Source organism: Mastigoproctus giganteus, chromosome 4, assembly GCF_048544385.1.
Source record: "Mastigoproctus giganteus isolate SK-2022 chromosome 4, ASM4854438v1, whole genome shotgun sequence".
Taxonomy (NCBI): domain Eukaryota; kingdom Metazoa; phylum Arthropoda; class Arachnida; order Uropygi; family Thelyphonidae; genus Mastigoproctus; species Mastigoproctus giganteus.
This window is the reverse complement of record NC_143578.1, coordinates 124825538-124851199: the sequence shown is the minus strand read 5'-3', so window position 1 is coordinate 124851199 and position 25662 is coordinate 124825538. Positions and strand designations below refer to the sequence as shown.

General features: G+C 38.0%; 1 protein-coding gene across 5 annotated transcripts in view; it reads left to right on the top strand.

The window, feature by feature from the left end:
- Nucleotides 1-25662, top strand: part of LOC150087042 (catenin delta-2-like) — an 863363-nt gene that overhangs the window by 84610 nt on the left and 753091 nt on the right. For all 5 annotated transcript variants that reach the window (XM_090372913.1, XM_090372911.1, XM_090372910.1 and 2 more), the window contains exon 2: nucleotides 10803-10926. In XM_090372913.1, coding sequence (XP_090229039.1) covers nucleotides 10831-10926 — 96 coding nt within the window. In that variant the 5' untranslated portion in view covers nucleotides 10803-10830. The remainder of the gene's footprint in view (nucleotides 1-10802; nucleotides 10927-25662) is intronic.

Here is a 25662-nt window from a genome sequence, read left to right as displayed (position 1 = left end):
TCCCTCGCACACCGATCCAAACATTGCAAATAATGAGGTACCCGTGTATTCTACTGAATCCGTTCGAGAGCGAGGACAAATGACCCCTCCCTCGGGTCTTCTAATTACTATTTAAACCGTCCCATATTTGTTAATGACAATAGTGTGTGTGAGAAGCTCCTGTAATTCTCAAGCAATAAACGTTCACCCAGGCGAGACCTTTCTCCCATCTATACTGACCAGACAGGTTTTCCATTGACCTGTAGTTTCTCAGTTCAGCACCCTCTTGCGAAGATTACGTCTAATGACAATACGTGTGGAGAAACCTCACTATTAAAATTATTAATGGCTTAAAATGCGGAGTTCATTTGTACGCCATACGATTGTTAGTCGATAAGCCTTACTTAATTCTTATTCACTATATACAAAAGAAAACAAAGTCGATGTATTCCTCGCTTAGTTCTGTTGTAAATCACCTTTTTCCTCGGTAATTATAGCTGTTGGAATTATAAGTTTTTGTGCTGTCAAACTTGGCAACACAAAACCTTTATTCTCTCCATTTTTTTTTTTTTTTTTTTTTTTTTTTTTTTATAGTGTAAACCCATTTCGGCCTAAAGCCATTGGCTACTTAATGACTGTCAAACAGCACCAAGGTGAAAGTGAAGCGCATATTTTTTTTCTTTCACGCAGAGGAAGACTTTTGTTAACCAAAAATAGTTGTTTACACGGTCAAACGTCTTCTCTCTTTGCATAGATGTAATGGGAAATTTGCTGATAAATGTGTGCATTCTGTACTCCACTTACTAGTTGATAAGGGGCTGACAATAATAGTAGGGACCCAGCTCCTCTTGCCAGAGACGAGTGTCGGTAAGCAGTCTTCCTGGTTGATAGCTGCTTCCTGGCGAACAGCGAAGCAAAACAACATAACCTGACAAATCTACGCAAACAACTCTTACAAACACACACTTGTTTGTTTTACAGAGTCTCTATCATCATAGAATTATACAGCGGAGTTGAATTGACTTCCAGGTGCTGCATTTTCCTTTTTAGATACGTACATGTCAGTTGATAAGGTGCATCTTGATAGCAAGATTATCCATCAGTACAAAGGGCTACTCTTTCTGGAGACTTCAGTTTTATAAGTCTCATCGTTTCCATAACGTGTTTAAAGGATTATAAACTTAAACTGTATTCGCAATACCGCTTAAGTACTTTATATGGAATGCAGAATTATCTTGAAGCGTAATAACATCTAGCTTTCTGGAAGTGTTGCATCACACACCTGTATGTTCTTGCCTTGTTAAATTTAACAACCGCTTCTTTGGCAGTTTACCCAGTCACGTTGCGAACCGCCCATGTCGTGCTATCCAAAAAAGGAACAATAAAATTCAACCACAAATCAGACTCATGAACTTAATAAATGTTGTAGCCAAACATTTTTGTACGATAACTTGCATAAAATTAACTTTAAAACATTTGTGTTTCAGAGAAACTAGTTGCAGGCCGGCAGATAAAAAGAAACAGCCTTCTGGCATTACGTTTTCCATGAACTTTACTGGTCGGTTTCGATTCTGCAATTCATGAACTTATGTACAAATTATGGTTACTAATTCGCGGTTACTCAGGATATCCTGTGGGAAACGAGAATTCCTGAAGGAGCCTTAAATCGAAGCAGTAGCTTTAAGGTACAGAGATTTTCTTCACGAATTGTTCTTAAAAAAATAAAATAAATAAATAAAATCCAAATTGTTAATGTCGTAGCCGAGTGGTTAAGTGTAGACTACAATGGTACATTCGTTTCAGTTGACCGTGATTTGAGCTCACGGAACACTAAATATGGTAATGTTCTTGTATTTTTTATCTTATGAACTTCTCTGATCATGTGTAACCTTCCCGAATATAAACAAAGTTTATTTTATGTAAGACTGTTTCAAGGAATAACAGACTGCAGCCAAGTGTTTCTAGCAAAAGTTACACCATGGATCCTTTTACTTCTTACGAGTATTTTATGTGGGGGAAGAGGAAAGAATGGAAGACCTTGCGAGAAAGCAGGTTTTCCACTTTCATTTCATAGTATTTGAGCCCAAGCTCAAATTTGAATGCTTTTTGTTGTTCGATTTTAGGCGCATCAGCAACTTAGCCCAATTTTGTCTCGTATGTAATGTCTGTAAAATTGCGTGCGTTCTGTAGTCTGTTTGATGGACGAAAAACCGGAGTTTCCAGGAGAAAAAAATTATACTACTCTCGCCTGAGACAGATTACTCAGCCACGTTGTGAAAAGGGCCACGCATAAAAAAAAAAAATAATAATATAATCTAATACAATATAATCATATCCTATGTGGGGATGTGATTATATTGTACCGGAGATAAATATTATACCAACTCCTTTTACCCACTTAGGCTTTTAATGCTTTCTGTAAAACATCGGCACGAGTGGTCTGGTTTGAAACCAAGTTTGAAAAAGCGAATTGAGGATCGAAAGGATCATAACTGAGCATAAGAGCTTTAATAAGATTACGTAGTAGTTAAGGATGCCAATTTATAACTTATCTTGTACGCTAGAGCTTGAATAAGTTGAAGATTCTGGAATTGATTCTGTTGAGGAAGTGAAGTGATTTGTACACTGTTTTCATAAATGCTAATAAATGCCGGGAAGAGGAAGATTCATTATAATGTAATTCACACCAATTTGAATTCTGTACTAGAGAATTAGGATAATACTTTTTGATTGACAATATTTTTACTTGAGTTTGAGAATGTTACAACAGTAGTACCTCGATTATCCGAACGTCTGTTATTCGAGCAGGCTGGCCAAAGCAAAAATAAATATCGTTAGGAGCTAAACAGATTCAGGAACTGAAAGATTTTGCATCAATCAGTAGTACACTGGTGCAAAATTAGAATTGCCCGTCTTGGAATTGTTTATTCGAGTGTGCCGATTTGATGAGTCATGCTACTCTCAATCAGATCTCTGATTGATAAATATTAATTGGAATTAGTATTTGGTAAGTGATGGGCGTAATTTAAATAATCCATTATGGCACGAAACCATTGGTAGCATCAGATGAATTCCTCCACTGTCATTTTCTTTGTCTTCAGTTTTTGTTGTTTTCGATTTCATAATCGATTATTGAAATAGTCTATTATTAATCATTCGGCTTCGATTATGCACTTGACAAATATTGGCTATTGCCAATATCAATGATGGGCATAATCTTATTTCATTAAATAATTTTTTTTGTCTCTCTTTTTCCCTTCTGTTAAACGTTGCTCCAAATATTATACACCAATTTTCAATGGCCCTGACATTCAGATTCAACTATTAATTACAAAATGTGCTCGAACTTTCGGTGCATTTAGAAATTAGTTGTTAAACGGTCATTAAGTAATGTTAAAAAAATAATGAAAACAATGTATATTTAGACAAGAACTACACAAGTTGACTTTATTGAATCAATTCTCCAGTCCTTTTCCCGTGACGTTTGTATGATAGTTGTTTCCCACGGCATGTCTTGTTTGTGTGGCCGTTTACTTTTTCCTGTTTCATTTTTACTGATGTGAGAGCGAACCTCTGTTTGGAGGATGTGTACGGTTAGGGAGGCGTGACAGAACGCATCCTCAATCAGGCTTCAGTTCCTCGGATTAGGGTAGCTACAGGCGGGCTAAAACTAAGTCACCCCATTACAATGCCTGATGGCCAACTTGTTAGTGGTAGTTTAAGTTGAAAGAAAAGGCAGCCGGCATATCATCTTTCCAGCTGATAGTTGGAATCCTTTGAATCTTTAATGTTACCACCACTTCATCTATTCATATTTAATTTGTTCACAGTTAATAAATTTAAAATAACCTTTCCAGAATATTTAAAATTAAATATTCTGGTTTTCGTCTTGGAGTATTTAAAATAAATTGTAAATACTTCGGGAGGAGCGCACAGGGTCAGGAGTTCACAACACAGAGTTTCAAGAACATTGCCATATTTGGTAGTTATGCGGGCTTGAACCACGGTCACTCAAGCGCCTGTACTTTGTGCCCTCTTGCTTGACCGCTCGGCTACGGTGGCCGTTCACTGAAGAAGAATTTTCTTCATTTTGGCCACGTTTACAGTGCCGTTTTTTTCTAATTTGTTGCTGCTGTCACAACAGGTTTAGGGAAATGCGAAAAGCAACATTTTATACGATACAAATTCTAGCAAAAGCGTGGAGATATTATTGCGTTCACCCACCCACCTTAAAAAAAAAAAAAAAAAAAAATCGTAGATGACAAAGTTTGTGACTTCAGTGGGGTTTGTTTTAACAAGTGCCATTGAAAAGAAAGTCCGGGAATTTGTGTGTCCGATTCGGCTTTATTGTAAGGCTGGAATAACGAAGTAATCCCACACACTTTGACCGATACAAAAGAACTTAAGACAGATTGTCGTGCTAGACTGAGACGAGACAGCAGACGAAGCGAAATGCGTGCATGGGAGACCGCGCTTGAACTTCCGACGAAGCAATGCGACGGAAACGTACTTCATATAACAGAAGGGTGACAGTAAGCGAAAATGCTGACACATCCGTTCCAGATAAACCACGAGGGACGCAAGGGTTTAAGGCTTGACATAGCACGTGTCGTTTTCTGTGAATTAGAGGATTCTCCTTTTCCTGAAAAGATGCGCACCCTCCCCCGTCTATGTTGACCAGCTGTTTTGTTTTTGCGAATGCCTTGTGCAAGGCCGTTATGTGTCTGCGAACCATCTGTCGGTAACGCAGTAACAACTGTCAGTAGCGAGGACGACGACGTACACACGCGAGGAATTTGTGCGTCACTCTTAACTGCCGTCACAACAGGTTTAGGGAAGTGCGAGCCTTCTCTTGTCGAAGTAGGAAGCTTTCTGTCATCTTGCACATCACGGCAGACGGGGTGACTGCTTTCAACAGATCGGTACTCGTTGTCATGAGCTGCACCGCATTCTTTGTGAACTCGTGTACGTGTAGGCCGGGGATTGCCGCTCCATATGCCACCTCTGTTTTCCTGGATGAAATGCAGGGGATCGAAAACGTATTAATTGAAGTGATTTACACATATGAAGTCATTTTTACACCCGGCACACTTTCCACGAATGCTATGTCGTTCCCAAGGTCCAGGAACGTGACCTCATTTAGCCGCTGTTATTATACTGATAACGATGTAGTCTGCTGAGCTGTTAATTCTTCTCGCGTGATCATTACACGTTCCGGGCTTTGGCTTATTCTGAAATGCCAACTGTAGGGACTGCAGCTGTTGGTACCACGTTAAGCTAATACACGAATCATTGTTAATTCACAGCGCAATTAATATAATTGTTCATCTGTAGCGATCCTGTAGTAATTACAGATTTGTCTTCTTTCCCTCCTCAAAACGTTTCTCGAACTGTTCGGTACCGCCTGCCCCTCAAACCAGGTGCGTATTTTATCCGAAGAGAAATAGTATTGCTCCGCTAAACCTTAAATGCAATTTATACACCATGGTACAAATATTTGACAAGTATTTTTGTTGGTCTTTGTTCATTTATTTATAAATTATATATTAAGTAACTGTCTCTCCTGAACATGGCTGTTTTAAAAGCCATCTAACATGTAATTGTTACGCGAGAACTCTGGAATAAAAGTCACAAATTTCCTTTCTGGCAATATTGAGAAAAGAAGGAAGCCAACCTATTCGTTTTGATCTTTGATCCTGCGGGAAAGAGGCTGGAAGCCCTGAATAGTTGTTCACACATTATGCTGCAATTTACTTGAGAGTATGCTTATTGCCGATCGAGTCGGAGAATTTAACTTTACACCAGTGCTTTGTTTCATTTCTTCTTATAATTTTTCCCCTTTTCTTAATTGAGAAGTTGTTGCCTTTGCTCGAGTTCGTACTTGAGTTGGCGGAGCGAATCGATACAAACACCACTTCGCAGTAGACGCATAGCAACTCTGTCTTTCTCGCTCTCCTGATATCTCTACCACATGTCGTTTTCTCCCCCCCCCCCTTCCCGCACTTGTTTGCTTCCTCTATACAGCTAACTCTCCTCCCCGCCTGTGCCGAAGGTGTCATTCAACGTCGTCTTCACTTATGCCCTTTATCATCTCTTCCATCGTACCACTTCTCTTGGAGTCCGTATTGTCGAAAAGGCGAAGGACCCCGCTTGGGATCTTATGAAGAACTTTGTGATCATCGTATTTCACGGAAGTCAACAGCCAGGTCGGCGACAAAGTGCCACTACAATAACTCGCGTATTTTCGCTCTCTGGCTAATGGACTGTAACTTCTCTTAAAAACTCCTCTCCCCCCCCCCACCCAAACCATTTGTTTTAGTCATCCAGTGGTACGTGAGGCGTGGTGGCCAACTAGTTATCAGGTGATCTTTGGGGGAGAGGGAGAAAACAAATTCGTATACGAACGAATGTGATTCAAGAAGGGCCACCTGGTGACATGGTAAATCACATCAATAAAAGTTTGCGTGGGAGAGGAAGAGAAATCCGACAGTTGATAGTGAATATGTAACTTAAATATTTCAGCATTTTATATACATATAGAGGAAGCATCTGTTATTACAGGGGGGACCAATCAGAACTAAGACTGATTTAATGATGCCCAGATAGGATTACTTGCACACCATTGGAATGTATCTACCTTTGAAGTAGATACATTTGCTGAAATCATCATCATCATCAGCCATTTTCAATCCACTGCAGGATGAAGGCCTCTCCAGCAACTTTCCAGTTCTTTCTGTTTTGAGCACTGGCCATCCATTTACTACTCAAAAACTCATGAATTTCATCTATCCATCTCCGCCTTTGTCTTCCAGGTTTTCTTCTAGCTCCTCTTGGGTACCATTCTGTTATTTTCTTAGTCCATCTGTCATGTCTTCGAGCTATGTGTCCTGCCCAAGACCATTTTAGTTCTTTAGTTTTGATAAGAATGTCCTTTACTTGAGTTTGCTGCCTAATCCATGTGTTTCTCTTCTTATCTAACAGTCTGATTCCCAATATAATTCGTTCCATTCTTCGCTGTGTAGTTCTTAGCTTCTCTTCCATTCTTTTGGTGAGTGCCCAAGTTTCACTTCCATAAGTCATGGTGGGGAGTATACATTGATTCATTATTTTACGTTTCAGACAAACTGGGATATTGCTCTTCAGTATGTGACTATATTTCCTGAATGCTATCCATCCAAAATTTATTCTTCTCTTGACTTCCAGCCATTTATCATTATTCCAGCTAATAACTTGTCCCAGATAAGTATATGACTCCACCTTTTCAATTACTGCTCCTTCAATCATTATTTCCCTTTCCGTGGCATACTTGTTCATCATTACTTTTGTTTTAGCCATATTCATCTTTAGTCCAAAATCCTTACTAACTGTGCATAACTGATTAAGATTTTCCTCTAATTCTTTGGGATCGTGGCTTATGACCACAATGTCATCTGCAAATCGTAAATGGTTTAGGTACTCTCCGTTCACATTGACTCCTTTCTGCGACCAGTCTAATCTTCTGAAAGCTTCCTCAAGGGCAGCAGTAAACAGCTTCGGAGATATTGTGTCTCCTTGTCGAACTCCTTTCTCGATTTTAAATTTGCTACTGTCTTTGTCTAGTCTAATAAAGGATGTAGCACTCATATATTTTCTTCAAAATCATAATATATGGAGTATCTATGCCTTGTCTTTCCAGTGCCTGAAACATTGCCTTATGCTGTATAGAGTCAAATGCCAGGCATAATGGTGTTTTATATTCATTTGCTTTCTCCATTAGCTGTGATATTACGTGAAGGTGATCCATAGTTGAGAATCCTGTCCTAAAGCCAGCATGCTCTTTCGGTTGATTCTCATCAAGTATTCTTTCTAATCTGTTAGTAATGACCCTTGTGAACAACTTGTAGATATGGGATAACAAGCTAATTGGTCTATAATTTCCAATTTCTGATTTATCTCCTTTCTTATGCAGCAAAACTATGATTGCATTATTCCACTGCTTAGGCATCACACCTTTTCTAATGCACTTTGTGAAGAGCCTTGCCAGTTTTTGTGTTATGTCTCTTCCTCCCAATTTTAACAACTCTACAGTAACTTCATCTTCCCCCGGGGCTTTCTGATTCTTCATTTTCTTCAATGCATGTTCTACCTCATCAGGAAGAATATCGGGTATGTCGTATGTGTTGCTACTTTGCAATCCATCTTCTCCCACTGCTGGCATCATTCCCTCACTCCTTGTATAATTCTCTATAGTAGTCTTCTGCTATTTGAATTATGCCTTCTCTGCTGTTTATAAGTACACCATCACTATTCTTCAGTTTCAGTATCATTTCTTGTTGTTATTTGGTTTTTAGGAGCATTAGCAACTAAGGCCATATTGCTCCGGGAATATGCGGTGGTCATTCCATGACCTTTCCGCATCCTCCGTATTTGGTGGTGACGGGCTCGAACCAGTATCATTTGTCTTTCTATATTACTGCTCATGGCTGCTGATTTAAATCCTTTGTTTTCCCTTAATGCTTGTTCTACTTTTCTTGTGTTAAATCTTCTTATGTCCTCTCTGAGTCTCTTTCTAATGGCTTTGCATAACTCAGTATACTCAATTTTCTCCCTGTCAGTGTTTTTCTTGCTCTTCATTTGTCGTCTTTGGTTCATCATGACAAGTGTTTCTTGACTAATTTTTTCTTCTTTGGATTTCTGTTTCCCTATAGGTTTCTTGGGCTTTATCACTTTCAGAAAGTTGTAATATTCCTCGTCGATATCTTGGTCCTGAGCAGTCTGCAGAAGCTCAAACTTGTTCTTAAGTTCCAGTACATACTGCTTTTTCTCCTCCTCTGTTATTTCAAAGACCTTTGTATTATTTACTCGAGTCAGTTTTTTTCTTTCCTTTCCTACATTTATATCAAGTGTACATCTTACCATTCTGTGATCACTTCCAACATTTACCTTATTCAGGACGGTAACATCATTCACAATATATCTTCTGTTAGTGAGGATGAAGTCGATTTCATTAATTGTTAATCCATTTGGACTCTTCCATGTCCACTTTCTGTTCACCCTTTTCTTGAAAAAAGTGTTCATTACTGACATTCCTTGAGATTCTGCAAATTCCACAAGTCTTTCACCTCTTTTATTTCTTTCCCCAATTCCAAAATTTCCTATAGTTCCTCTTTCTGCGCTGTTTTGCCTTTTTCCAACCTTAGCATTGAAGTCCCCCATAATAATAGTGTAGTGGGTTTTCTGCTCATCTAGAAGACTCAATTTCAGTGTACATTTCTTCAACCTCTTCATCATCATGGCTCGATGTTGGTGCATAAATCATTATAATCTTTAGCTTGTACCTCTTAGAAATCTTGAGTATTAATCTTGACACCCTTGGTGATGTACTTTTGAATTCCAAAATGTTGTTTTTAAAATCTTTATGGACCAGAAACCCAACTCCACCTTCACTCCTTTCACTGTTTCCATTAGTGTACAGGAGATTTCCACTTGATAAACTTATAAGTGATTCATTTCTTCTTCTTGTTTCAGCCAAACCAATGATATTCCAATTCACATTTTCTAATTCCTTTTCCAGCTCTAATATCCTGTCTTCACCGATGAGTGATCGTACGTTATAACATGCCAGGTTCAATTTCCGTGCATGGCAGCCTGGTCGTACCCAGAGATTCTTAGCACCCTCTGCTTCCACTCCGATCCTCTCGCTGCCGTAAGAGGGAGAGTGAAAGCTGCTGGGGACTGAGGGCCATTGCTGAAATCAGGTCATTCAATTACAAATTCTCGGCTGAATGGCATTATTCCAGCGATAATGCCACTTCCAACAACACCGCTGTGATTTCAATGTTATTATTTTTTTCTGCAACGTTCTTGCTTCTGAATTAGTTTTCTCTAATTTATTGCAATACGTACCTTGTTTTTTTTAGAATGAACTATTTGGAACTGCGACAACGTTTACAAACGACCCTGAATGAACATTCACAGTAGAACACTAAAATATCCTTTCTTTGTAGTTAATATATAATTAAATTCTCTGCAGATATAAACGAATATTTGTAAGTTTCTTTTGATATTTTTGTTTTGTTATATTCATTGTATTATTTAAATTATTTTATTAATAAATATATGCCAATCGTAGACCATTGAAATGGTAATTTTTATAAATTCATAGATTGCAGGGGCGTAGCAAAGGGGTGTAGAGGGGGCTTTCTCCCGGGCGCCGAGCTTCAGGGGCGCACATGAAGGAATTATCTATCACAATCAGGGGCGCCAGGAAGACATACTGTGGCCCTATTGCACTTCCCAAAGTTTTATTATTTTCTACTCTGATTCAAGCTCGAGGCGGGATTCGAACCCGCCTCGGGCTTGGATCAGAGCACCCTAAGGCGCCACTTACTCTTTATAGGGGTGCCGCGACGTCAAATCTAGCATCGGCTTACATCGTGGCCGTCGCTACAAAAGGTCGTTGAATTTCATGCAACTGTGTAACAAGTCATCATGAAATATGATGACTTTTTCACATTAAAAAGTTTGAGAACCACTGCATTATACACTGCGCTAAAATCGAAAGAATGCTCACGTCAAAGGCAAACCTTTTTTTTCATTAGAGCGATTGACTTCATATAGTAATCATAATAGTATTTTTGCTATATTTACTATTTAGATATTTAAAATCACTATAAATTAATATCGTTATGAATATGCTGTAGCTCGATCTTCCTCAGGTATTGCTAGTTTGTGTGCCAGTCTCTGCATTCAGGAGATATCGTTTAATTTTAACCATTTAACAATATCAACCATTATGTGTGGACTGTTCACTAATGTGGTAATGTTTTTATGTATTATTGCAGGTAAACAACTGCTAAACCGGAGGGAAGGATGCCTTCGGGACAGCATGTCGAGCAGGACGAATCTTTAGTATATGGGTATTTGCCGGCAGAACAAACTAACATATTACAGTCTGTGAAGGAACAGGTAAGCGGATTTCCTACTAAGGCACTCTCAAAAATGCAGTGTTCATATATAATATTGCACGTTAGCATAAAAATGGATAAAAACTACTTCTGTAGTTGTAGAGGAACAATAAGGCTGCGTGTGTCATTCCAGTGTATGTCGTCACATTTCATGAACATCGTTGGTATGATTGGCAGCTACAGCTTAACCAATCCAACCTCATACTTAGATATATTGAAATTCATCTTAAGCTATTTTTAGAAAAACGACAAACGAAAAAAAAAAATTGTTTTTTGCCGAGCACGCATAGCGGAAGTTAAATGAAGCTTTTTTAGAATCATTTTAAACGTTTATTATTTCAATGTTCAAGGTAAAATCACGAATTATTGGACTTTGTAACGCCCCATGCCTTTTCGGAGTACAGTACGAGGGTTTAGTGTCAGACAACGTTACAAAATCATTTTGTAGTGAACATTTGACATTTTCTTGGTTTACCGGAAATGTGCTTATAGCCCAAGCTAACTTGTAAACTAATAGAGAAATACATTTCTATGACATATATGCATTGTTATTTGTATAAGGTTAACTGAAGTTGTCTCAAAACAAAAATGCAATTTTGTAGTTAACGTTGTCTGACAATAAGCCCTCGGTTACAGTACACAATACAGTGGATGCACAATTGAAGCACGCAGAATTAAATGTCTCGATATTTTTATCATATAGGTCATATTCATTAGCCGATTATGATGATTATAATTGTTATCTATTATTTATTTATTTTTTTTTTAACTGGATCGGAGCTTCTCGCTCATATCCGTGTTTTGTGTATATTGGCCGATGATTAAATAGTACAGCTTGTTTTATGTTTGGAAGAAGCAGTCATGAACAGTTTAGCGCTTCTGTCACATTGCTTCCGATGGCGTAAGGGTACGTTTGTCGTGTATTTGTCACTGATTGGGCTTTAGCTTGGTTGTTACTAAATTAACGTAAGAGAACACTTCTTATGCACACTTCTTTCATATGGGATGACTTTGATTTGGCAGCAGTGTTATGCATTTAAGTTTTTGTGTCGTCCGTCATAAAGCAAAGGCTTCTAAGGCGGAATACCTTACAAAGGAGATACATCGGATTCGGTCCCTCAATTTTTGCTTTGATACTTTATTTTATAATACTCTTTCCTTTTTAATCGGAGTCTTATTATTTCATAACGTCAGTTGACAACTTGATTGGCCATTTGAATTGCTGAGGATCAAGAAAGTTCACTGTACGACATAAATATTTACTAAGGGGTTAAAGGACAATAAAACGTAGATATCGGAACTTCCTGCGACATGTTAAGCGGATGTCGGAAATCACGACAGTTCAGTATTTGTAGCGTTGAATCACGAAATCTTGACACGGACAGGTCTGTGCACGCGAAGAGGTTCCTCTACTGCGTATCGTAATCGCTTGAAAGCTCGAGGAGACGGAAGTGTTGCGGTTCTTCTACAAAAAATAAAAAGGCAATTCAGCGCCTGAAATTTTTTTTTTCTAGTCGCCGAGCAAAAAATACTCCCAGAGGAGTTGCTTCACTTCTTTCATTCCAGCATTGTTTTTGCAGCATATCTCAGCGGAGTGCCACTTCGCAGAGTACGCCCTATATAAAGAAAAGCTAATTTCCTGCGTATGAGTCACTTTTTTCTTGCTTTGCTTTCGTCACTCCCCTCCCATCCGCTTTCGCCCCTTCGGATCGCGTTTTTCTTACTGCGATGAATTTTTTTGTCGCTGCAGTTATGAAGAACCCTTCCCCTAAGTACTAAGACATCCCTTAAGAAAAAACAATTTTTCCTTCTTAGTGCGTAAATTTGATTCGAACGACAAGTAAATATAGTTCTCTTTAAAATCCGGCCCATTTTACAAAAAAACATTTTACAGTCCTTAAATGTTTGCAAAGCAATCGGGCATTTGTATCAATGATCGCATCTGTCTTTAAGAATCCATCCAAAAAAAAGGTAACATTTCTCTATTTATAAGATGCTTGCAGAACTATTTTGAAATGTATTGTCTCAATTCTCACAGCAGAAAAAACTTGCTGTTGCGTCACTTTCAAATAGATTGCCTTTGGAAAAGGTTAATTTGTTATTTAGACGACTGGGACAGCCTGTTTCAAGACTAACTGGTCCCTAATTGGATAGCAGTTGCCTCTAATGGCAACACGTGGACAAAACAGTTATAAAGAAGTTGTTCGATGTAACCTTCCATGACACTAAATCAATTTTCGAATTTGTAATATAGCTAAATCTATCTTTTGACAGTAGTGCAATATCTGGCAACTCGTTACAAAGGCAAGTTTTTTTTTTTTTTTTTTTTTTCTGCTGTAAGAAGTAAGACCATTGTATTATCTATTGTAGTTTAAATCCTGCTGGTCGAAAAACAGATCAGATGAAAGAACAGGATGGTGGCTGTACGTATTTATAAAGCAGTTCATCGAAACATTTTTCATTGCGCACTTGTGTGCGTATGTAGATCGATTTCGGATGAAAATGTTTCGATGAACTGCTCATAAAAATATAAATGACTTTTAATTCTAAATTTGGATGCAATTCAGCACAGTGGATCCAAGACCATAATATAATGGAATTAGCATTAAAAAGAAATTCTAGACAACCTAACTTGCACCGCAGTACATACATTAAGCATTAGAAAGATTAAAGTGGGCCTCTGCTACCACTGATGAATTGGTAGATTAAATTGCAAGAATTGAAACCTACGCACATTAAGAAACAAATATCGCAGCCATATATATTTTTTTGTTGCACCATCTTTATTTAAATTCTTACTTAATTCTAATTATCTTAAATGTAAGCTTGATTTCGTGTACGTTGGGTCGGTTAATAGGTTACCGAAGATTGGTGATAAAGAACTGAATACCAAGTGGCAATTATACGATAGGAAAAGTTAAGCCTTGAAGAATCTGAAAAGGAGAGTCGAGCATCCTAATTTCAGCGACCCATTAAACGTGTCTTCATTGCCTTTATATTGAAGTCTTTGGAACCAAAATACACAGCATGATACAAAAGCTTCATTATTACCTTTGTTACCAGCTGCTTACAGTGGACTCCATTCAGGCATTCAGCTTTTCTCATCAGCACGTTTCGGAGTCCGTTTCATGGTCGGATGGTGCTTTTTACTGCGAATTTATATTGAAAGAATTGCCTTTCTAGCACTACTTGAATTAAATTCTGCATTCACCAGAAATATTACCCCCCCCCTTTTGATTTCCCAAGAGTAATTATTTACAGAGCTAAGGTACTTTGTAACTTGAGGTTTTAAAGGGCAATGCCACATTGGCGGATTGGTTAGTGCTGTCTCATCTTCACATTTTTAGTCGAACAAAGAGACAGTCGCAGTTTCGACAGCCATCTTTGGTTGGGTGCTCTTTTTTTGAATGCAGTGAAACGACAGAACCTTTTTGATAAATGACTTTTCATTTGTTGTAAATGAGTGCGTTCCAAGACTGTTTCATAGATAGAAAACTAAACGTTCTGTTGCTTAGAAATTCAAGTGGCATTTTATTATTATTAGTACCAGTGGAAAATGATGCAAGAAAGCAAGCTTATAGAAACTGCCAATACTTTCTATCGATCTCCGCCAACACTTTATTTAGTTCTTCATTGAATTTATTCGAATTACCCACCTCTACAACAGATGAGTTTGTTCCAACAATCAACTCTTTGGCGAAAGGCAAATTTTCTCAGATCCAACCTGCAACCATCCTTCTTCAATTTGAATTTATGCCTCTCATGTGCAAGAGGAAAAAGTCTTATCAACGGATTGGGACTTCCCTAGGCCGGGATAGTCTATCTCTTTACTCCTTCCCTCTCTTCATCTTATACAAGTTTTCTTTCCTCCCTGGGAAATCTTTTCCAAACAGTTCACAAACAGTTTTTCTTTCCTATCACTTTCTCCCGTGCGGGATGAAAAACTTTTTTCTTTCTTTCTCGCCTTCCTTTTCATCTATCTTCATCCAACATGATAATCAAAATAATAAAAAAAAAATTTAATTATTTATTTTATTAATATTTTTTTTTTTTTACATGACACACACTGGCCTTACCTTGACAAGAGTATCTGTAAAAACTGAACAGAGCAACGAGGCGGAGATGAACTTCTGTTCTAGGAGCCGCCCATACAAAAACACAAATATATCAGCATTGAATTTACCATTTAGACAATCTATTCAAAGTCTTCACCTCAATCAGATCTCCTCGCAGTCTCCAGATGCTGCACTTTGCAAAAAAAAAACTGACGTTTTACTGGTAAGAGTACCCTTTATCTTCCCCCCACCCACCATCACCAATTTTGTTCCTTTTTCTGCAGTATTCAAGATGTGGCCTGACATACAACACGATAATCATCTCTTTATCTCTATTTGGCAAAAATTCTGTATATTAACTGAAAAACCCACGTGCTTCCAGTCTGCAATACTCAGAGAACATCATATTTGGCTGCATAATCCTTCGGGTCTTTTTCATTGTTTCTTAGTGAAGTATTTAAAGTGACTTAATTTTTTTTAAACAAGTATACTTCAATAATCTAAAGATTAGCATGCTTAAAAGTTATTGAAGTATGCAGAATTACGCGAAGCGAGTTCAGTAGTAAGGAGCATTAGTATGCCGATGTAGCCATCATGACTGTGGTGGCGTAACATGCGCGTAGTTATCAGTTCGCACGTTGAGTTCGAGTGCGTAACTATATTATTTAAACCGTATTTTGGGGACCACGGTCAACTCAAATTCATACTACTGCACGTCTCCATTGTCCACTCGGCCATGTCTGGTTTGTGCTCTTTTATCATCTGTAATAAAAGTTACATTGAGGTAGTAAACACCTCTGCTTACCAGTAGCCGTGTCAAGTATATATGGGATTTTATTTCTTTTCTTAGATTATTAAAAATTTTATGATACTCTCCTTAGTCAGACCCATCACTTCTTTGGTTCTTTGCGATCTGTATTTATTTATTAATAGACGGGAAGTTTAGGGAATCGGTGCACTACAGCTGATAGTAATTTTCGCAGTTGTTCTGTAACCGAGACATCCTTTAATAGGATTTCCAAATATGCAGTGTTTGAGACTCCGTGTAGGCCTATTATTCATAATCAGAAGAGGCCTAGTTGAAGTTTTCCGGGATGTGACAAAATGCCGAAGGAAGGATGAATGCTGCAAAGTTGTTTTCTCTAATAACCACATTGAAGGGTCTTTTTCTGGGGCAGTGGAGCGTGAGTTTTTGTGGACGAAATTCCAAACGCTTTCTCCTTTCCATTAAAATCCGTTTTAAGGAGATTGCAATAATGCGATACATTTTATGCAAATGAAATGAATCGTTATTTCATTTGCATAAAATATTGTGCACGTGAACAAGAATTTCGTAAGGGGTTTGTAATACGATGATATTTTTTTATTAAAAATATATTTATCGTGGTGTATAAATTGTTGGAACGGTTTAGTTGATTTCTTTAAGGATCGTTTGTGACATATCCTGATGTAAGCCTCTCTCTTGTATACATAAGAGCCGAATTCAGCTTGCTTGAGAGCCAAGCAACAACGTGAGGCCCCTTTCCATTTTAAGCAGTACAGTAGAAGTTTTTTGTTATTTGTGTTAGTAAAATAATAAGAGGAGTTTACCTCAATATAGTACGTAGAACACTTCCGTATGATACCCTCCAGAAATTAAACCGGAAAAAAACGAAAAAATCGACAACTTACCGGTACATTAGAGTAAAATATAAATAATCAATTTAACACAATTCAAATCAATTTAAAACAATTTAAAATCAAATTAACGCAATTAAAAGAATCTAACGAAAATATTCAAAACGATTTTTCATTTTCGTTAGATTCTTTTAATTGCGTTAATTTGATTTTTAATTGTTTTAAATTGATTTGAATTGTGTTAAATTGATTATTTAATTATTTATATTTTACTCTAATGTTACCGGTAAGTTGTCGGTTTTTTCCGTTTTAATTTCTGGAGGGTATCATACAGAAGTGTTCTACGTACTATATTGAGGTTGAACTCCTCTTATTATTTTACTAATATTATTATCAACGTAGAACATTGAGTATTACAGCTCTGATTCATACTATCTAATGTTATTTGTGTATACCAGTTTTTTTTTTTTTTTTTGTATAAGGGGGAAAAAACTATTTTGCTGATATAAAATTAGTTTTTGCTCATTTCAAGTATTTTTTAGTTATTTAACTTATTAATCAAAATGGGTTTGTCGGTTTCAGTACATTTTACATCTTTTTTTTGTTTAAAGAAATATAGAATGAGTTTCTTTTATATGGAAGATCAGCATTAATTAGACACATTGGTTTTTTATCCATCACTTAAGTTTATCAGTGTTAATGAAAAAGGGGGGGGGAGAGAGAAGGTAAGGTATATCAAAACAGTTTAATGATAGATAAAAATGGGTTGTTTACTTGGTACTGATCTTCCGATCTCAAAACCGAAACAGTTTTCCTTCAAGTATTTTAATACTTAAACTACCCCTTTTAATAGTCTTGTCTTTCCTCAGTTCTGTATTTAAATACTTTAATCGCCTTCCATCTTTATTCATGTTTCCTTTCCTCCAATATATGAACAAATTTTTGATATTTACTTCCTGTTTTCAGTATCTTACTATAGTACTAGCCTATCCCTTCTATCACGCTTGGTTGTGAGTCGTGAGGTCGACTACCACCGTCGTCTGACCCAGACTGATGTCACGGTCATGCAGGTGACGCGAACGCCATGTCTGCTCTTCATCAGTCACGTTACTACTACACGTCGACCCAGTTCATCAGAATCACACGCCAAACGTAACCATATTTGAGATGGCGAGGTCAAATCATTTTCATACTTGGCAAGAGACAGAACAGAGCTCGTTAATCTGTGTATTCTTTTCAGCGGAAAGGAAATTGCTGTGGCCAGCACTAAGTTAATTTTTACTTACTCGATCGATGACAAGGTCTCTTGGCTGACCAAAGTCTGTTTTCAAAAACTTATACACTGATGATTTTAAATTCTCGCGATAAATCTTGAGCAGAAGTTCCCAAATTTTTATACCCTGAGCTCCTTAAAATTTTTCATAAATTTCACGCCCCCCAAGTTCCAGAACAAGGACAAATAAAACAGATTTGACATAATTTAGCTATCAATATACATACTTTAATAAATTAATATATACTTCAATTCATTTAATCTCAAAGAAATAAAATACGAATAATAAAAATAAATAAAACGCTTCGTACTCTGATTATTGGGATGGTTGGTCCATTTTTCGTTAAAAAAAAGTGCATCATGCAAACATTAAGTACCACCCCATAAAAAAAAAAAAAAAAAAAAACCAAGTGTGTCCCCAGGGGGCCCTCACTTTAGGAACCTCTGCTCTAGAGGAAATAAAGTATCTGTCACAGGGAGGTACGAAATGCGCGCTATGTAAGGCCGTTAACATTGTTCTGTATGTTTTAACCGATGTTGTTGTTGCCGGTCGTGATTTCGAAGCTAACTTTATTTAAGCCTTTATTGACTAAATTTGGTGAAATACCCGCAACTGCAAAGTTTTGCGGCACTTTCAGTTTGTCCAGAGCGTGGATTCTTACATGTGAACGTTATACGTTTTGTTGGGGATGGGGAATGTCGTCTAAACTCGATGGTGGTAATTGTTCATCAGAATGGTCAATGTGGCAATTCTGTGGTCTTAGGCGCGAACTCTAATCTAACTCATGTGAATCAAATACTCCCCCCCCCCTTTTTTTTTGTAATTAAAACAAGTTTCAAAAATTTAAGTCATCTTTAGCATTTAGACTGCATCTCATTCTTTCAATAATCTACATAAAAAAAGAAATTCGGCTGTTTTGACTTCATGCGATTTCATATTAATTCATATAAATTAAAATGAATTATTTAAAAATAACGCATTTTTGAAAAAGGCATTATGGAGTTGTTAACTTATAGACATGCTTTATCATAAAGATCCTTTAGTCCCCCACCATTTGTGTTTGATGTTTGAGGCGCAGGTGGTTCAAAGTTTCAGCGTGTTGTTCCAAGTTAATGTTGGCATAAAGCTTGAAGACTGACAAGACAACGGTGGTCAAAGTAAATGGTTATAAGCCTCTCAGGAGAAGACACCCGACGCTGTGTTGCTTTGGCAACAGATGGTTCATTACACTAGCTGATAAGTTCTGAAGATGTGTTACTTTATCACAGACAGACGATGTATGAGACTAGTTAACTGGTACAATCTTTATTAGCTTTAACTAAGTTTGGTTGGTTAAACTTCTCGTTCGAAAATTCGCATTTCTTGGTGATAGCGTAACAAGTTCAAATGTAATTCGCAGGCCCTTCTTTCAGTAACCTTGGAACATGCTGAGCTACAACTTTACAGTATTCGAGATCATAAATAATGGAAGGAACACTTCCTATGCCGATTGTTATCGGTTGCGAATATGCTTCTGTTATCACGTAGCACAATTTGCAAACATTCTGCAGTGTAGTGAACTGTCCCTTCATTACACTACCGTGGAATGCTGCCTTTTTTCAAGGCTGTTGAGGAAGAAAATTCCATTTTCGCAGCCTTAACTCCCTTCTGAAATTAAAACTTTCTTAGCGCATGTACGTGTGCATTGGTGTTGCGAGGGTGGTGCATGCCATTCAGTGATTCATATCCTTAAGGGAAGTAATTTAATAATTCATACCATTCGAATATAGTAGCATAGTAATGAGGTCCATCCTTTCCTAAATTCTAAGTGGACAGTGACTGATAAGACGAAGCCTTATTACAAGGTACCAAAAACAGCGAATAAAAATACTTTCTGCGATAGGGAACCATCTAGAGAAAGTGTATTCTTCCCCTCCCATGATAAAGCTGCAAACTTCTGTGTGTGGTTCTCTGTGAAAGCTGACAGGAACTGATTGAATAGAAATGTTAGAAAACTCTGGTCTTTTCACAGGTCCGCTTTTCTTTTGTCTATCATACAGTAGTTGCTCGTCGCTTGCCCACGAAAAAAAAAAGTGGGAATCACTGTAGGATGCGACACTTCTTTTTGACTTTACTGATATGTGATACTTTTATCACCGCGGGTTTGTTTTTTACCGATACTGCTCTATAAATGAGACTTGCAATAAATCATTCTCCTTTCTTGTTACAGCTCTGACTTTTTAGATCACCACAAAATTAAAAAGGTACTGTACACCATTTTATAATGAAATAAACATATAAATTAAAAAATAATAAGTTTAAGTAACTTAAACCCAAATTACGTGACACCCCTGGAATGTTGTTGCGGCACCCCGGTTGAAAACCACTTGTTAAGGCTTCTTTGTATATGAGCTTGAGGGTTTTGTTGTTTAGCCCCCCAGTCCCTTTTTGCGACCCTGGTGACGAGGGCCGTCGTGTTGAAATACTGGGTTCCTACTATGACCAAATCGTGTTGCATGGAATTCGTTTACGATCTTGAGAGCGGAATTATACTCGGGTCTTTACTTCACGCCATGAAAACACCTCATTTTAACACGTAACATCGCAACACTGAACCAGCTCATGACGCATCAGGTAGACACTCCGGTTGTCAACAGCAAGTGAAGAAGAACCCAAAATCCTGTATATCCAAGTATTGGTGAAAACTACAGAACTTCGCTTGCATTTCATGCATTCCTCTACAGTGTCACCAGCACACAATGCTGTTCAGATCGTTCTTTAAGTGTGTAAGAAGCTTTAGAACGCGAACTTTTTTTTTTTTAAAACTTTGCTTTTTTAGTTAACACACAGTTCTAAAGCAAAACAGTCTGACACTACACCTATCATTTTTCTGATAATGCAGCTTCACGCACAGTTGACTGCCTGACAAACCTGTGAGTGATCAGAATGGCAACTGCTATTTTGATCATCTGAACCTGCACACAAGTCCTTATTTTTTTTTCTTTTCTTCCCCCCCCCCCTTTTGTTACATGAACTACTAGTAATGTTTTGAGAAGTTTTTTGTTTTTTTTCTTTCACTTGTGTTAACTCCATTAAACCGCTCACTAACATAGAGCTTTTCGTTTGACAAGAAATTGCGTATTTCAAGTACTTAATGTAATAGTTGCTACCGTCTGTCACCCATCAAATTCTCCGTGACAGTCCTCAGCAAATACACTGTGGGATATCAGGAAGGTCAACTATAACTAACCTTGCAACAACCACTCTGCACATCTTAGATGCCTTTGAACAAAGACAGGAATTGTCAGTTATATATCTTGACATCCATTCCGCATTTGATGCCATCTATACACCTAATCTCCTACGTCTCTTAGAAAACTACTTCAATTTTCGCGGCGATGTTCTCTGGTTCCTAGAATCTCTCCTATCGAAGAGGACCCTTGTTCTAAAGATTGGAACAAAGATCTTCACGCGTCACATAACTGCCGGTGTACCTCAAGGGGGGTCCTGTCTGTCATTCTCTTCTCAGCAATCATGGTGCCATTTGTGACCAATAAGTGCAATTGGATCACATATGCTGACGATGTCAAGCTCCTTACTAGAATATCGCCATCGAATTCGGCAGCCGAAATCACTCAGCGAATCACTAGCAAACTGCAGGACATGGCTGACTACCTCAATACCTTCAACCTCCAAATCAACCCCCTAAAATCGGCACAAATAACTTATTCTGTGGAATAAGTTATTTGTGCCTGTGACAAATAACGGCTCCTCAGTTCCAAGTGTTCAAACACACAAAGATCTGGGGGTCGTTTTCGACTCCAAACTATCTATCTTTCAATGATCACATAAACCTCATACAGTCGAGGCTGAATTCACTACGCTGGGTCGCCAAACAACGGCTGCTCCACACCACCGACCCACAACTGGTAAAAAGATACATCGTATCAATCCTTTACCCGGCAATACTGTATCCTTCAGAGATATGGGCCTCGGCTGCCGAATCCAACATTAAAAGAATATTCTCTGCCGAATTCTGGCTTCTAAAATGGGCCAACAGCAAACTCCACCTTCCCCCAGCTCTCAGATCAACGCAGTTAGCAGAAGCTCTTCAACTACGCAGGCTCCGGTCCTACATCGGAGAAAGAAGGCTGCTGTTCACCATCAAGATGGCCACCGGTAAAATTACAGAGCCGAACTTCTGGGATCACTGCTCTTGGCGCATTCCTCCCCCTTATCTCCGGTCTTCAGCACAGCTGCTAGCAAACCGTAACCGGCTAGTACTAACCGACAGATTCCTACCAAAGCAGATGCTGCCCTCACTGCAAGCCATCGACGGGGACCTCCAAGAAGTGGTCAATAATAAAAAATACAGGAAGGGTATCCTCGTCGAACTGAAATTGTAAAACTGTGCTTTGTTAATAATCTGATGTAACTTATGTTTTTCTCATGTATCTTTTGTGAATATGTTTTGTAAACCCCTGGCACCACCATGTCGTGACGGGACTAATTGTATGTCTTTCATTGCTGAAATTAAAGATTCTATTCTATATAAAATCTCGTTGAAACGTTATAAGGTATGACATTGATGCGGCCATGGCAGTTTAGTGCCGAAATATTAATTGGAAATGGATACTTGAACTTTTAAAACACGTTCCATTTTTGGGAGGATTTTTATTGCTGTTCATTAATTGTGAGGGATACTGTGCTAGTTCACTACCATGTATATGTGCAACACTGCTTTGTTGGAAAAACTAAGGGATGAACTGTGCGACCGACTTACTGTGTGATTCACTCGCTATCTAATCTCGCCCACTCGTTTCAGTTTACTTAGTCCAAGACCCCTGTCAAAGGCGACACCACGTCAGATACAGTACATTCGACACGCTTCTACACTAAGAAAACAAGTAAAATAATTGATAAGAGTCCTACACGAAAACTTTTTTTTTTTTTTTTTTTTCCTGGCTGAGTTTCAAGGAACGTTGGATCAAGTGTCATTTAATGCCGAAGTATTGTTTTACACTAGACTTAGATACGTTGAGCACTCGAGCTTGTCAAAGCCGACTCATGCGTGGGCTTTTCCCAAACTAGAAGCGGGTGGGAGAAGTGTTGCAAAGGATTGTTGGAATTACTGGTGTCAGCTTTCGTGCATTACCTGTTTCACGTACTTCACAGTTTGCAAATAAGGGGAAGAAGACGAGGGGACGGAAGAGAATATACTTTGAACATTGTCTCAGCTTTCTAACTCATAGGTCTTATCGTAAGAAAACTCGCTAGCACATCAGCGCTTTCGTTAAAGAATGTAAAGACTCATTCAGACCAAAAGGGAATTACACTGAGTTTTTATCGCATAAATACCGAATTAAGAGGTGGCCATTAAATGCAGGAGGAAAATGAAACGAAACGTTTCACAGTAACTTTACGGCTAAGTATTTGCCACTGATATGACTTATCGAGATGTCTCGGAGAGAGTAAAATCGTGCTTGAAATGCGAAGTACGCATGTAAGGAGCGAAAATATCGCATGAAGAACGTAAAATTTCGGAATTTACAAGCGAGAAGCTGGAGAACCCGTACTATTTCAGTTATGCGACATTGTTCTCATAACTCTACAGTTGTCTTTGAAAATATTAATTCTGCACCACAGATTTCGATTAAGATGACGCACACTCTTCCGTTTCTCGATTGTAAAGGGAATTCCCCCCCCCTCTTCCCCCGATAGGTATTTACTCGCTTTCGTAGCGGAGTGTCAAATGCTGGGTACCAGTATACGCGTTGAGCTGATCGTGGTTCAAACTCGCGTAACTGCTAAATACTGTGACTTTGTTCATAAATGTTTAAAAATGACTGATGATATACATTAAGGAGTCCTTATGTGCTGTGATCGTAATGACTAGATCGTAGATATTTGCGCAAGGGTAATGTTCAGTTGGAAAGTTAGATAAGCCAGTTTATTTATTGACATAGGGGCTTATTGTACGCCTGATGCCTTATTAGCCACAGTTTTCATGAACTCATCACAAAGTGAATTAATATCTGCTGCGGTGAAATGGCAACTGCAGTCAGGCCGCCATTTGTGTGTGTGTGTGTGTGTGTGTGTGTGTGTATATATATATATATATATATATATATATATATATATTCATCAGATTTTCAAAATTTCTCGCGTATATCGTGTCAGTGGTCCAGAGAAGGGGTATTTAGAGGGATAATAGGACTTGGCGTTGATATGGTGAGGTATCACGCATTCACACGAACTGTCATATTGGGGTTACCTGAGAACAACCTCATCCACTTATGTGCATAAAGTGCGTGTGTTTCTGGTCCGTTTGCCTTTTTACTGGACGAAACACCCTAGTTTCCGGGTGCCCCCTACCCGGAAATTCGGAGCCCTTGTTATCCATGGGTGGGACCGTCTAATTCAGCCACGGAGTGAAAAAACGCATAGAAGTTTCTCGCGTCAATAACCGGATTCAAATCCTGGCCTTTTCCACACGTCTAGAGGACTGTGATTCTAACCACTATGCTACTGCGAGAATTTTCCCATCGTATAAATATAATTTATTTATATCCAGCAGAAAATCAAAGGAGAAATATTGCTTTTTCTTGCCATACTTGTAGTTTGCTTCTCGGTATCGTTCTGGGTATTAAAGCAAAAGTGTATCAGTCCAGAGGCTCCGGTTTCAATCCTCACCTATGATAAATATATTCTTGTTTCTAATTTTTTTACATTTCTTTTTTTTTTACCATTTTTTTTCACTTTCCTTTATATTAGTGCAGTACTAATTCGCCATAAAAACAATCGTGAAATATCTATTTAAGTTTACTTTTGTTATTTATTTATTTTTACTCGGTCAGTAACAAAACTACATTCTCGAACATGCTGCTCCTGTGCTACCGCGGTGGTTGATCTGACGATATGGTAGTTTCGCCACTACTCTTGTCAAATCCTATAGCAGCGAGTTAAAGTAATAAACTATGAAACGTACGTGGTTCATGCTTTATTAAACTCAATTTAATAATGAAAATGGTTGTTCTGCAATGGTTCAAAATTCTTACAGTGAATTAGATTAGTCATAAAGAAACTGTGAAACAAAAGCAAAAACTAAAATATAAAAGCAAAGACTCTGCCGCGGTGTAAAATTGGGGGCCTGAACCCGTGATATATGAATTTCCTTTTCATCTTAACTTCTAAATCACAGAAGGCGAAAACAAGAGCAGACCTGAAGCAATGATAAGGATCAAAGCAAACATTCCTCCGTCCATTTTCTCCGGGATTTCTGAATATTGGTCATTTTACTTCATTTAAAGAATACTTTATCCTAACGAAGCTTAAAATAGATTGGAGATAACACGATCATGTATTCTTTCCCCTTGGTACCCACGCCATTTCTCTACTATGTGCGGAAATGAGCTTGCGCACATTTTTTTTTTCTACTATGCTAGTTTGTATTTTATTTTCTCGAACTTAATAAATAGTTATTAGTTGTCTTTTGAAATTGTGAAGTTTTACTATTCTAAAAGAAATTTCTTGCTTGGAGATGTGATAAATTTATAGTTTCAAGCTCTGAAAAGAGCTTGCTTAGTAAAACAGTCGCAAACGAGATGTAACATTGGAATTTTTGGGGCGTTTTGTAGCCGTGTCAGGAGAAGGATTTTTACATTTCCGTAAAGAATGCAATTCGAAAATAAGCAAACGTTCTCACCCTGCTTATTTTAATATACCTACTCGGGCGATTCCTTTTATGTAAGCCAGGCCACTTAGAATTTTTGCCAAGTGGTCAAGCTTTAGCAGCTTTCGTAAATAATAGAA